General features: G+C 37.7%; 1 protein-coding gene across 2 annotated transcripts in view; it reads left to right on the forward strand.

Annotated features, from left to right (window-relative positions):
* The window catches only part of VWA3B (von Willebrand factor A domain containing 3B), a 236,056-nt gene that overhangs the window by 107,598 nt on the left and 113,869 nt on the right, over window positions 1-14,589 (forward strand). For both annotated transcript variants that reach the window (XM_074403828.1, XM_074403831.1), the window contains exons 11-12: window positions 5,797-5,935; window positions 6,989-7,120. In XM_074403828.1, coding sequence (XP_074259929.1) covers window positions 5,797-5,935; window positions 6,989-7,120 — 271 coding nt within the window. The remainder of the gene's footprint in view (window positions 1-5,796; window positions 5,936-6,988; window positions 7,121-14,589) is intronic.

The following is a 14,589-nucleotide window of genomic DNA, read 5'->3' on the forward strand; positions in this document are numbered from 1 at the left end:
AATGAGAAGATTTCATTCTGTTTTATGGCTAACTAGTATTCCACTGTGTATGTGTGTGTATGTATATATACACAGGCATGCGTACACATCATGTTTTCTTCATTAGATGGGCATTTAGGTTGATTCTATATTTCTGGTACTGCGAATAGCACTGCAATAAATGTGTGGATGCCAGGGTCTCTTTGACTTGCTGATTTTATGTCCTTTGGAGTTATACCTAGAAATGATATTGCTGGATCATGTAGTAGTTCTGTTTTCACTTATTTTTTTTAGGGACCTCCATACTGCTTTCCATGACGGCTGTACTAATTCATATTCCCATCAACAGTGTGTAAGACCTCCCTTTTCTCTACATCCTTGCTGGCATTTTTTTTTTTGTCTTCTTGATAATAACTATTTTAACTGGGGTGAGGTGCTATCTCTTTGTGGTTTTGATTTGATGATTACAGTAGTGCTATTGAACGTATTTTCACAAATCTGTTGGTTTCATATATTTGTATGTCTTCTTTTGAGAAATGTCTGTTCAAGTCTTTTGTCCATTTCAAAATCAAATTATTTGCGGGTTTTTTCTTTCTTTCTTTTTTTGTGTTGAGTTCTTTTATAATCTAGATATTATCACCTTGTTGAATGCATACTTTGCAAATCCTTTTTCCCATTCTGCAGGTTTTCTCTTCACTTTATTGATGATTTCCTTGGCTTTGCAGAAGCTTATTCGTTTGAGGTAATCCAATTTGTCTGTTTTTGCTCTTGCTGCCTGTGCTTTTGAGGTCTTATTCAAAAAATCCCTGTCCAGTCCAATTTCATGAAGTGTTTCTTTATCTTCTTCAAACATCACATGATCTGACCAATATGTGGAATCTAAAAAAAGTTGGTTTCACATAAGTAGACAATAAAATAGTGGCTTACCAGAGGCTGGGGAGATGGCAGTGGGGAGGCGGAGGACCAGAGGAGGTTGGTCAATGGGTACAAAGTTATAGTTGGACAGGAAGAATAAGTTTTAGTGTTGTACTACACAGTAGGATGACTATAGTAAAAAACAATGTAGTGTGCATTTCAGAAGCTAGGTAAGAAGGTTTTGAATGTTGTTACTGCAAAGAAACAATAAATGTTTAAAGTCATGGATATAGTAATTATCCCAGTTTAATTATTATATGCAGTATACATACCTTGAAACATCACATTATACCCCATAAAATAGTTACGCAATTTATGATGTGTCAATTTGAATAAAAATTAAATTTAAAAAAGAAGGAAAATCAGAGCTCCCTTCCTCCTCCTTTGTTTTCTATTACAAAACCACAAGGTGCAGACACCCTTCTGCCCTGTATTTACCCTAAGAGTGCCAACCTCTCAAAACCAGATGGTGATAGGTTACCCAGAACGAGAAATCCCTGTGTCTGGTGTCTTCTCTGCTTGTGGTTTTGGAGCTGACTCAGTGGAGCGAGTCGTTGGGTTTCAGGTCTGGGAGAGAGGATGCTGCTGGGAAAGCAGTCCACATGGCAGCTGCCGGGCCCATTCGTCCCTCTCCTCCTGCCATATGTCAGGGATCACTGGGAAGTTTTCTTCCTCTTCTATTTTCTGGAAGACTTTGTGAAGAATTGGTATCATCTCTGCTTTAAATGTTTGGTAGAATTCACCACTGAAGCCATCTGAGCCTGGAGTTTTCTTCCTTATGAGGAGGTTTTTACCAATACATTCAATTTCTTTAAAAGCACAGAGAGCTGATACTGATAATTTTTGTCATCTTTGTGTCATCAAGAAGAACCTTGAGAAACATATGGATTGGCTTAAATGACCAATTTGAGATCTTTCTTTCTTTATAATGCAAGAATTTAATTTTATATATTTCTCTCTGAGTATTTCTTTGGCTGCTTTTCACAGGTTTTGATATATTGCATTTTATTTTCAGCCACTTTAGAATATTTTCTAATTTTCCCCATCATTTCTTCTTTGACTAAAGGGTTGTTTAGAAATGTGTTGTTTAGGCTGGGCACAGTGGCTCATGCTTGTAATTCCAGCACTTTTGGAGTCAGATCAGAAGGTCAGGAGTTTGAGACCAGCCTGGCCAACATAGTGAAACCCTGTCTCTACCAAAAATACAAAAAATTAGCTCGTTGTGATGGCGGGGGGTGTGGGGGGGGGGTGCTGTAATCCCAGCTACTCAGGAGGCTGAGGCAGGAGAATCACTTGAAACCTGGAGGCAGAGGCTGCAGTGAGCCAAGATCCTGCCATTGTACCCCAGCCTGAGCAACAGTGCAAGACTCCATCTCGAAAAAAAAAAAAATTGTGTTGTTTACTTCCCAAATATTTGTGGATTTTCCTGTTACGTCTTGTTACTAATTTCTGTTTTAACTTCACTGTAAACAGAGAAATACTGTGTGATTCAATCTTTATAAATTTATTGGGACCTGTTTTGTAGTACAGATTTTGGGGAAGAAAAATCTGGTTTTGTTAGGTGGAATGCTACAGGTATCAGTTAGCTCAAGTTGATTGATAACGTTGCTCAAGTCTTTCATATTATTACTGAGTCTCTCTAGTTCTATAAATTATTGAGAAAAGAGTGCTGAAATTTCCAAATGTAGTCTTCAACTCTCATTTCAATTCTGTCTGTTTTTTCTTCATATATTTTGAGGCTCTATTAATAGTTTCATGTATATTTAAGAGTGTTATGTTCTCTTGATGAACCAACTCCTTGGTAATTATGAAATGTCCCCTTTTAAATCTCTGGTAATATTGCTTCTTCTGAAATTTATTCTGATAGCAGTTTAGCCACCCTACATGATTTTTTATTATTTTTTTTCCATCATTTTATCTTTACTTGTCTGCATTCTATATTTAAATGGATTTCTTACAGACAGAAGATATATAATTATATATATGAGCATTGTTTTATTAATCCGAGCTAACAATCTTTGCCTTTTAACTGGAGTGTTAAGATCATTTACATTTAAGGTAATTATTGATTGGATTGGATTTAAATCTAAGATTTTGCTATTTGTTTTCTGGGTTTTTTTCCCCCCCTTTTTATCTGTTTTTTGCCTTCTTTGGTTTGAGTGTTTTTTATTATTATAATTTATCTCCACTATTGTCTTATTACCTCTACCTGTTTTGCTCTGTTTTGATGTGTGTGTGTGTGTGTGTGTGTGTATGTGTGTGTGTGTGTGACTATTTAGAATTTACAATATGCATCTTATGAGTCACCCTACAAATAATATTGTATCACTTCGTGTAATTTAGAGGAGTCTTACAAATTTCATCCCACTTCCGTCCTTTCTACTGTTGTACACTTTACTTCTACACATCCTTTTACAATACATTGTAACTAAACAGTCAATTGTCTTGTAAATACATTAAAAATTAGCATAGATGTATTTTATATTTAACCACATTCTTGATATTTCCGTTGCTTTTTACTCCTTTGTAAGGCTCCAGATTTCCATTTGGTATCATTTTTTTTTTCCACCTGAAGAAGTTTCATTCATATTTCTGGCAGTGCAGGTCTGTTGGTGATGAATGAGCTGTTTTAGTCTGAAAAACTCTTTAATTTACCTTTATTTTGGAATGATGTGTTTGCTAAGCATAAAATTCTGGCATTACAGTTCTATCTTTCAGTTCTTTGAAAATCCTTTTCCATTGGCTCCTGGCTGGCATGATTTATAATTAGAAGGCTCCTGTCATATTTTTGCTTGCTCCTCTACACATAATGTCTCTGGATGCTTTAAAAATCTATTTTTGTATCTAGATTTTATCAATTTTATTGAGATAAGCCTGGGTGTAGTTTATTTTTCTTCTTTTTGAGTTCTTTGAGCTTCTTGGATCTGTAGGTGCATGACTTTGATCAAAATTAAAACATTTTGGTCATATTTTTTCAAATATTTTTCCTGCCTCTCCCTCTCCTCTCCTTCTTAGACTTTAATTACACATATGTCAGACTCCTTGATATTGTTCCACGGTCCAGCCACTAATTCTCTCTGATGAAAGTGCTTTTATCTTTTTTCTCTCTGTAAATTGTTTACCTTCAAATTGTTTCCTTTGCTTTGTCTTTTGTTCCCTAATCTTTTCTTCTCCTAATGTCTAATGTACTATTAATACCATGCAGTATATTTTAAATTTCAGATACTATATCTCTCTACAAGTTTTATTTGGGTCTATTTAAGTATCTTCTATTTCTCTCCTCATTCTATTTATACTTTACCTTTTTTTTTTTTTTTTTGAGATGGAGTTTCGCTCTTGTTACCCAGGCTGGAGTGCAATGGCGTGATCTCGGCTCACCGCAACCTCCGCCCCCTGGGTTCAGGCAATTCTCCTGCCTCAGCCTCCTGAGTAGCTGGGATTACAGGCACGTGCCACCATGCCCAGCTAATTTTTTGTATTTTTAGTAGAGACGGGGTTTCACCATGTTGACCAGGATGGTCTCGATCTCTCGACCTCGTGATTCACCCGCCTCGGCCTCCCAAAGTGCTGGGATTACAGGCTTGAGCCACCGCGCCCAGCCTATACTTTAACTTTTTGACCATATGAGTTATATTTGTAATCGCTGTGTAACATCCTTTTCTGCTAATTCTATCCTCTTTGTCATTTTGGGGTCTGTTTCTGTTGATCAATTTGTCTTCTTGTTATGGATCATATTTTCCTGCTTCTTTGTATGCCTGGTAATTTTTTATTGGATGCCAGGCATTTTAACTTTACTTTGTCAGGTTATGGATTTCATTGTATTTTTATGTATGTTCTTAATGCAGTTAAGTTACTTAAAACCAGTTTGATCTCTCTAGGAATTGCTTTTCAGTTATGTTAGAATAGATCCAAGGTAACCTTTAGTCCAGGGCTAATTTGGTCCTTGTACTAAGGCAATACTCTTTTCAGAATGCTACTTGGTACCCCATGTATTAAGGAGATTTTCCCACTCTGGCTGGTAGAAGATGAACGACTCCTAGCCATGTGTGAGCTCTGAAGGGTTTATTTGCCTACTCCTTTGGTGATTTCTTCCTTGGCTTCAGTAGCTTTTTCATATGTATGCCTTGATCATTACTTAATCAAAATTTCGAGGGCATCCTTCTGCAGATCTCTGGACCATGCATGCTCTCTCTCTCTCTCTCTCTCTCTCTCTCTCTCTCTCTCTCTCTCCCCTCTCCTCTCTCCTGTGCAGTAATGTCCTTTCAATATCTTGCCATTCAAACTTAGTTTCTTAGGCTTTGCTGAACTCTGAACTCAATTCAAATATTTTTTCCATCCTCTTTCCTCACCCCCACCTCCCAGGCTTTGCCTTCAGCCACGAATTTTATTTATTTACATCCTGTGATGGGAACTTGAGCATGGACCATAGAAGCAGTCCTTCTCACATAGCCACCTGGCTCTTGGTTATTACAGAGCTCTGGGGCTGCTTGATGCTGTCCATAACCTTCACTGAATCATCAGGAATGTGTTGGCTTCACCAGCTTGACTGCAGTCAGCCAGATTAGAAGAACAAATGGTCTGAAGTCATAGCTGAGGTCCTTAAAATATCAGATGACTAGAAGTAATATATTTTTGACTTTGACACCCATGATGGATTTATTTTTCTGTCATATTTATTTTCTTAGTTGTTTTACTTGGTTTGGTGATGGGTAGTGCATTCTATAGCCCAAATGTAGGATTTTCTACAGAAAAACCTCAAAGTGAATGATCTACTCACAAAAGATTGGATATAAACAACATAGTACAGCTCTGTCCTCTGCAGATGTATCATTAAGTTCTCGGGAAGATGCTCTTGTTACTTGTAGGCTCTCACCGTTTACTTTCAACCTGCTTACTGTCTAGGATTAAATGGCTACAGGATGGGAGTCAAAGCCTCTTTGGAAAATTGCAAAATGATTGCATCTACATTCTCATTGACACGTCTCACTCAATGAAGAGCAAACTGGATTTGGTGAAGGACAAGATCATTCAGTTCATACAGGTTAGATGGAACTGTCAGATTCATGCATTTACAGTTTTGTGTTATCATAAATGGATCACCATGAAGCATCACTTGTGATGGTTATGAGCAGTGGACAGGGGCTTGTTGCACTAAAAAGTCCCTAAGACACTCAAATTCAGAGAAAGGCTCCCTTTTGCCAGTTAGAGAATCATCAGTTCTCCTTTGCAAATAGACCCTTTCGCAGGTGAATTATTTCTGCCACGCATGAGTTGCTTAAGGGAGTTGCTATATTCGTTGTTCAGGTTTTCTCTGTACTGAAATTGGTGGTGTACACACACTTCCGTTGTCTTCCAGATACTCCTCATTTTAGCACTTTTAATTTCAAATGTTGATTAGGGATACTGTGTGCCCTGGCGCATGGGAGGAGGGCAGGCTGGTGTTTAGAAGCTTCCAGTTTTTATTCTGCCTGTGCTGCCTGTGAGCTGTGTGACCTGAAGCTCAAGTACCCTAACTCCTAGTGTCCACACCTGCCAAATCCCATCACAGTACTGTGTGAGTTTGCAGTATTAATGTAAGTGTTAACCGTAGAAATAATAGTGGGGAGTGTTTGAGAAATACAAAATACACTTTTTAATTTAACAAAGCTCTGCTAGAGAAATATGAGCAAGTGAATAAAGTTGTAACTGAATAATGGCTTTACCCAAAAGATAATGACTGAAGTGATGATATTGTTTTAGATTTTGTTTCCTTAAGCATATTGTGTTTGGTGTGCTTATTTGGTATATTAGTAATGTTAGTATTAAAATCAATATTTAATGTCACATCATATCTATAAACTTTTAGATATATGTGACATATATAATGTATATTCATACAACCATATATACATTTGTAAAGGTCTTAACACACAAACTGGATAAATTTTATTTAAATGCCCTTGTACTAGATAGGATATTCTCTATTGAATATAAATTTTGCTTCTTGAACTGAAAATAAATATCACAGTGATTAAAATATATCAAACTGTGACCTACCCTAACCCTTTCTTACATTTGAGTGCTTTTATGGTTAAATAATCACTGTTTCTTTTAGGAACAGCTGAAATATAAAAGTAGGTTTAATTTCGTGAAGTTTGATGGTCAAGCAGTTGCTTGGCGGGAACAACTTGCTGAAGTCAATGAAGAGAATTTGGAACAGGCTCAGTCCTGGATTAGAGACATGAAGGTAAGACGGAGACTAAGCTGGGAGAAGCCTAGGGGTCTCTCACCTGTGTACGGAATTTATTCACAGGACAGACATTCTTGAGAGATGTTTTGCACTCCCAGGATGGAAGTGGCTTGGCATAGGTTTTCGTTTTGCTTGCAATGGTCACGTTAATCCAATCTCATTTGTCAACATCAAAAAGTTTAGATGAGCCTCTTGTTCTTATCTATTCACAGTTCTCTATTTCCAGCTCTACCCTTGCCTCAGGTTGCAGCCCCCTTATGAAAACACATTTTGGAACAGATTTTTGTTTTTTGTTTTGTTTGTTTGTTTTTTTGAGATGGTGTTTCGCATTTGTTGCCCAGGCTGGAGTGCAATGGCTCATTCTCGGCTCACCGCAACCTCCGTCTCCTGGGTTCAAGCGATTCTCCTGCCTCAGCCTCCCAAGTAGCTGGAATTAAAGGCATGTGCCACCACGTCCAGCTAATTTTTTGTCTTTCTAGTAGAGATAGGGTTTCACCATGTTGGCCAGGATGGTCTCCATCTCTTCACCTCGTAATCCACCCACCTCGGCCTCCCAACAGATTTTGTTTTTTTACTCAGACATTCAGATTTGTTTCTTCTGAAATTTCATTATTGTTGCAAAAGATATATTGTAGCCATTCTTATCAGTGGGTTTGTTCAAAAGTAAGAAGCATGTGGAAATATACAGTACAATCTGAATGTTTAGGACTGAATGCAAGAAGAGAGCTAGGGCAGGAGGCTGTGGTCAGAAGGTGAATCATTTCCTCAGAAGTGACTGCTTTTGGCACTTATACAAACTATTGGGAAGGATTTTCCTTGCTGTAAGTTTTCTCATCTTGAACTTACCTTAATTTTTTATAGCATATAGCATTATAGCATTCCAAATATTTGAGATACACTAAAATTAAGACTAGGAGTTGTTCTTAAACAGTCAAATATAAGAGCTAGACATAGTGGTGTAGACCTGTACACCCAGCTCCTTGGGAAGCTGAGGTAAGAGAATCATTTGAGCCCAGCAATTTGAGTCCAGTTTGGGCAACAGAGCAGGCCTCCATCTCTTTTTTAAAAAAAGGCAAATATGTATCACAGACATCTTTAAAATAGTTTAATGCCTGAGTTTAGAGTCTTATATTTGACAGAAAGTCACAAATAGACATTAGCAGCTCATTGAGATGCACTAGGATTCCTTTGTGATTTGTTTTTAAAAATGGGAGGAGAAAATCTGTTCTATAAGAAATAATAATATCTGTAAGATTTTAATTTAACTGACTGTCTTATCCTGGGAAATGATATTGAATTCATACTCAACTTGTTAAATTTCCAATTAACCAGTGAAGTTACTTGTGACATATGTTCTGCCCTTTTATTACACAATAATAGGAAATACTTTAAGTCAAGAGCTTACTAATTTAGGGTTTGTGATAACAAGATATTGCATATGTAATCTCGTTGAATAAAAACCATCATTGGGTTCTGCTTTATGTAAAAATCACTAGTGAGTATAGTCAGCCATCTATTCAGATTTTAGCCATTTGGCTAAAAACACATATTCCTATAAAGCATGATTCTGTTCTCCTTACAAATTTTCACTGATACACCCTTGCTAGCTTGCTGAATGTCCAAAATTCATTTTGAAAAGGACCAAGGATAAAAACGATGTGGTATATATACACAATGGAATACTACACAGCTTAAAAAAAGAAGGAAATCCTGTTTGCAACAACCTGAATGAATCTGGAGTACATTATATTAAGTGAAAGAAGCCAGGCAGAGAAAGAAAAATACCATGTGATCTCCTTATATTTAGAATCTAAAAATGTCAGACTCGTAGAAGCAGAGAGTAGAAGGTGGTTACCAGAGCCTGGGAGCAGAGTGTAGGGTGGGGATGGGGAAATATTGGTCAAAGGGTACTTAGTTTCAATTAGACAGGAGGAGTATGTTCTGGAGATCTGTTATACAGCATGGTGACTATCGTTAATAACAATGTGTTATATAATTGAAAATTGTCAAGAGAGTAGATTTTTTTTTTAATTGTACTTTAGGTTCTGGGATACATGTGTAGATTATGCAGGATTGTTGCATAGGTACATACATGGCAATATAGTTTGTTGCCTACATCCCCCCGTCACCTGTATCTGACATTTCTCCCCATGTAATCCCTCCCCAACCTTCCCACCCCGCCCCCACTGTTCCTCCCCTGGCCCCCTGCAACAGACTCCAGTGTGTGATGCTCCCCTCCCTGTGTCCATATGTTCTCACTGTTCAACACCTGCCTATGGGTAAGAACATGCGGTGTTTGACTTTCTGTTCTGTCAGTTTGCTGAGAATGATGGTTTCCATATTCATCCATGTCCCTACAAAGAACATGAACTCATTCTTTTTTATGGCTGCATAGTATTCAATGGTGTGTATGTGCCACATTTTCCTTGTCCAGTCTATCATTGATGGGCATTTGGGTTGCTTCCAGGTCTTTGCTATTGTAAACAGTGCTGCAATGAACATATGTGTGCATGTGTCTTTATAATAGAACGATTTATAATCCTTTGAGTATATACCCAGTAATGGGATTGCTGGGTCAAATGGAATTTGTTTCTAGGTCCTTGAGGAAGCACCACACTGTATTCCACAATGGTTGAACTAATTTACACTCCCATCAAACAGTGTAAAAATGTTCCTGTTTCTCCACATCTTCTCCAGCATGTTGTCTCCAAATTTTTTAATGATCCCCATTCTAACTGTCGTGAGATGGTATCTCAAAGTTGTGTTGATTTGCATTTCTCTAATAACCAGTGATGATGAGCATTTTTTCTTATGTTTGTTGGCCTCATACATGTCTTCTTTTGAAAAGTATCTGTTCATATCCTTTGCCCACTTTTGGATGAGTTTGTTTTTTTCTTGTAAATCTGTTTTAGTTCTGTGTAGATTCTCCTGTTGTCAGATGGGTAGATTGCAAATTTTTTGCCCATTCTTTTGGTTGCTGATTCACTCTAATGATTGTTTCTTTTGCCATACAGTAGCTCTGGAGTTTAATTAGGTCCCATTTGTCTATTTTGGCTTTTGTTGCCAATGCTTTTGGTATTTTAGTCATGAAGTCTTTGCCTGTAACTATGTCCTGAATGGTTTTGCCCAGGTTTTATTCTAGGGTTTTTATGGTGTTAGGTCTTATGTTTAAGTCTTTAATCCATCTGGAGTTAATTTTAGTGTAAGGTGTCAGGAAGGGGTCCAGTTTCTGCTTTCTGCACATGACTAGCCAGTTTTCCCAACACCATTTATTAAACAGGGAATCATTTCCCTATTGCTTATTTTTATCAGATTTGTCAAAGATCAGATGGTTGTAGATGCGTGGTGTTGCCTCCAAGGCTGTTCTGTTCCATGGTCTGTATCTCTGTTTTGGTACCAGTACCAAGCTATTTTGACTACTGTAGCCTTGTAGTATAGTTTGAAGTCAGGTAGGGTGATGCCTCCAGCTTTGTTCTTTTGCTTAGTATTGTCTTGGCTATGTGGGCTCTCTTTTGATTCCATATGAAGTTTAAAGTGTTTTTTTTTCCAGGTCTGCGAAGAAGGTCATTGGTAGCTTGATGGGGATAGCATCGAATCTATAAATTACTTTGGACAGTATGGCCATTTTCATCATAGTGATTCTTCCTATCCATGAGCATGGACTGTTTCTCCATCTGTTTGTGTCCTCTCTTATTTCATTGAGCAGTGGTTTGTAGTTCTCCTTAAAGAGGTCCTTTACATCCTTTGTTAGTTGTATTCCTGAATATTTTATTCTCTTTGTAGCAATTGTGAATGGAAATTAATTCATGATTTGGCTCTCTGTTAGTCTGTTGTTGGTATATAGGAATGCTTGTGATTTCTGCACATTGATTTTGCATTCTGAGACTTAGCTGAAGTTGCTTATTAGTTTAAGGAGATTTTGGGCTGAGATGATAGGTTCTTCTAAATATACAATCATGTCATCTGCAAATAGAGACAATTTGACTTCCTCTTTTCCTAACTGAATACCCCCTATTTTTTTTTCTGGCCTAATTGCTCTGGCTAGAACTTCTAATAGTATATTGAATAGGAGTGGTGAGAGAGGACATCCTTGTCTAGTGCCAGATTGCAAAGAGAATGCTTCCGATTTTTGCCCATTCAGCATGATATTGACTGTAGGTTTGTCGTAGATAGCTTTTATTATTTTGATATATGTTCCTTTGATAACCAGTTTATTGAGAGCTTTTAGCATAAAGCACTGTTGAATTTTGTAGAAGGCCTTCTCTGCATCTATTGAGATAATCATGTGGTTTTTGTCTTTGGTTCTGTTTATGTGGTGGATTACATTTATAGACATGTGTATGTTGAACCAACCTTGCATCCCTAGGATGAAGCCTACTTGATTGTGATGGATAAGCTTTTTGATGTGCTGTTGCAATTGGTTTGCCAGTATTTTATTGAAGATTTTTGTGTCCATGTTTATCATGGATATTGGCCTGAAGCTTTCTTTTTTTGTTGAGTCTCTGCCAGGTTTTGGTATCAGGATGATGTTGGTCTCATAAAATGATTTGGGAAGGATTCCCTTTTTGTATTGTTTGGAATAGTTTCAGAAGGAATGGTACCAGCTCCTCTTTGTACATCTGGTAGAATTCGGCTGTGAACCCATCTGGACCTGGACTTTTTTTGGTTGATAGGTTATTAATTGCTGCCTCAACTTCAGCCCTTGTTATTGGTCTGTTGATGGTTTCGACTTCTTACTGGTTTAGGCTTGGGAGGGTGCCAGTGTCCGGGAATTTATCCATTTCTTCCAGGTTTACTGGTTTATTTGCATAGAGTTGTTTGTAGTAATCTCTGATGGTAGTTTGTGTTTCTGTGGAATCGGTGGTGATATCTCCTTTATCTTTTTTATTGCATCTATTTGATTCTTCTCCCTTTTCATTTTTATTAATCTGGTTAATGGTCTGTCTGTTTTGTCGATCTTTTCAAAAAACCAGCTCCTGGATTTATCGATTTTTTTGAAGGGTTATTTGTGTCTCTATCTCCTTTAGTTCTGCTCTGATCCTAGTTATTTCTTGTTTTCTGCTAGCTTTTGAAATTTTTTTTTTGATCTTGGTCCTCTACCACTTTCAATTTTGATGATAGGATGTCAATTTTAGATTTTTCCTCACTTCTCATGCAGGCATTTATTGCTTATTAATTTCCTTCTGGACACTGCTTTAAATGTGTCCCAGAGATTCTGGTATGTTGTGTATTCATTCTCATTCATTTCAAAGAACATCATTATTTCTGCCTTCATTTCATTGTTTATCCAGTCAGGAGTCAGTTGTTCAGTTTCCATGAAGTTGTGCAGTTCTGAGTTAGTTTCTGAATTCTGAGTTCTAACTTGATTGCACTGTGGTCTGAGAGACTGTTTGTTATGATTTCCGTTCTTTTGCATTTGCTGAGGAGTGATTTACTTCTAATTGTGTGGTCAATTTTTGAGTAGGTGCAATGTGGTGCTGAGAAGAATGTATATTCTGTGGATTTAGGGTGGAGAGTTCTGTAGATGTCTATTAGGTCCACTTGGTCCAGATCTGAATTTGAGTCCTGGACATCCTTGTTAATTTTCTGTCTCATTGATCTGTCTAATATTGACAGTGGAGTGTTAAAGTCTCCCACTATTATTGTGTAGGAGTCTAATTCTCTTCGTAGGTTGTTAAGAACTTGCTTTATGTATCTGGGTGCTCTATATTGGGTGCATATATATTTAGGATCACTAGCTCTTCTTGTTACATTGATCCTTTTACCATTATGTAGTGTCCTTCTTTGTCTCTTTTGATCTTTGCTTGTTTAAAATCCATTTTATCAGAGACTAGGATTGCAACTCCTGCTTTTTGCTCTCCATTTGCTTGATAAATCTTCCTTCATCTGTTTATATTTAGCCTATGTGTGTCCTTGCATGTGAGATGGGTTTCCTGAATACAGCACACCAATGGGTCTTGACTTTTTAGCCAATATGCCAGTCTGTGTCTTCTGATTGGGGCATTTAGCCCATTTACATTTAGGGTTAATATTGTTATGTGTGAATTTGATCCTGCCATTTTGATGGTAGTTGGACGTTTTGCCCATTAGCTGATGTTTTTTCTTCATTATGTCAATGCTCTTTACCATTTGGTACATTTTGGAATGGCTGGAACTGGTTGTTCCTTTGCTTGCTTAGTGCTGCTTTTAGGAGCTTTTGTAAGGCAGGCCTGGTGGTAATGAAATCTCTCAGCAATTGCTTGTTCGTAAAGGATTTTATTTCTCCTTTACTTATGAAGCTTAGTTTGGCTGGAGATGAAATTCTAGGTTGAAAACTCTTTTCTTTAAGGATGTTGAATATTGGCCCCCACTCTCTTCTGGCTTGTAGGGATTCTGCCAAGAAATCCTCTGTGAGTCTGATAGGCTTCCCTTTGTGGGTAACCCAACCTTTCTCTCTGGCTGCCATTAGCATTTTTTCCTTCATTTCAACCCTGGTGAATCTGATGATTATGTGCATTAGGGTTGCTCTTCTTGAGGAATATATTTGTGGTGTTCTCTGTATTTCCTGGACTTGAATGGTGGCCTGCCTTGCTAGGTTGGGGAAATTCTCCTGGATAATATCCTGAAGAGTGTTTTCCAGCTTGTATTCATTCTTTCCATCGCTTTTAGGTACTCCTATCAAAAGTTGATTTTTCACATAATCCCATATTTCTTGGAGGCTTTGTTCATTTCTTTTCACTCTTTTTTCTTTAATCTTGCCTTCTCATTTTATTTCATTGAGTTTATCTTCAATCTCTGATATCCTTTCTTCTGTTTGGTTGATTTGGCTATTGAAACTTGTGTATACTTTGCGAAGTTCTTGTGCTGTGTTTTTCAGCTCGATCAATTAATTTATATTCCCTCTCTAAACTGTTTATTCTAGTTAGCATTTCATCTAACCTTTTTTCAATGTTCTTAGTTTCTTTGCATTGGGTTAGAACATGTTCTGTTAACTCAGAGAAGTTTGTTATTACCCACCTTCTAAATCCTGTTTCTGTCAGTTCATCAGATTCATTCTCCATCTAGCTTTGTTCCCTAGCTGGTGAGGAGTTGTGATCCCCTGGAGGAGGAGAGGCGTTCTGGTTTTTGGTGTTTTCATCCTTTTTGTGCTGGTTTCTTCCCATCTTTGTGGCTTTATCTACCTATGGTCTTTGTAGTTGGTGACTTTCGGATGGGTTTTCTGAGTGGAAGTCCTTTTTGTTGATGTTGAAGCTATTTCTTTCTGTTTCTTAGTTTTCTTTCTAACAGTCAGACCCCTCTGCTGCAGGACTGCTGGAGGTCCACTCCAGACCCTGCTTGCTTTGGGATCACCTGTGGGGGCTCCAGAACAGTAAGGTTTTCTGCCAGTTTCTTCTTCTGTTGTCTTTATCCAAGAAGAGTACCCACCAGATGTCGGCCTGAGCTCTCCTTTATGAGATGTCTCTTTAGGTATGTGTGGGTCAGAGAGC

The sequence above is a fragment of the Saimiri boliviensis genome, chromosome 1, assembly GCF_048565385.1.
Source record: "Saimiri boliviensis isolate mSaiBol1 chromosome 1, mSaiBol1.pri, whole genome shotgun sequence".
Lineage (NCBI taxonomy): Eukaryota > Metazoa > Chordata > Mammalia > Primates > Cebidae > Saimiri > Saimiri boliviensis.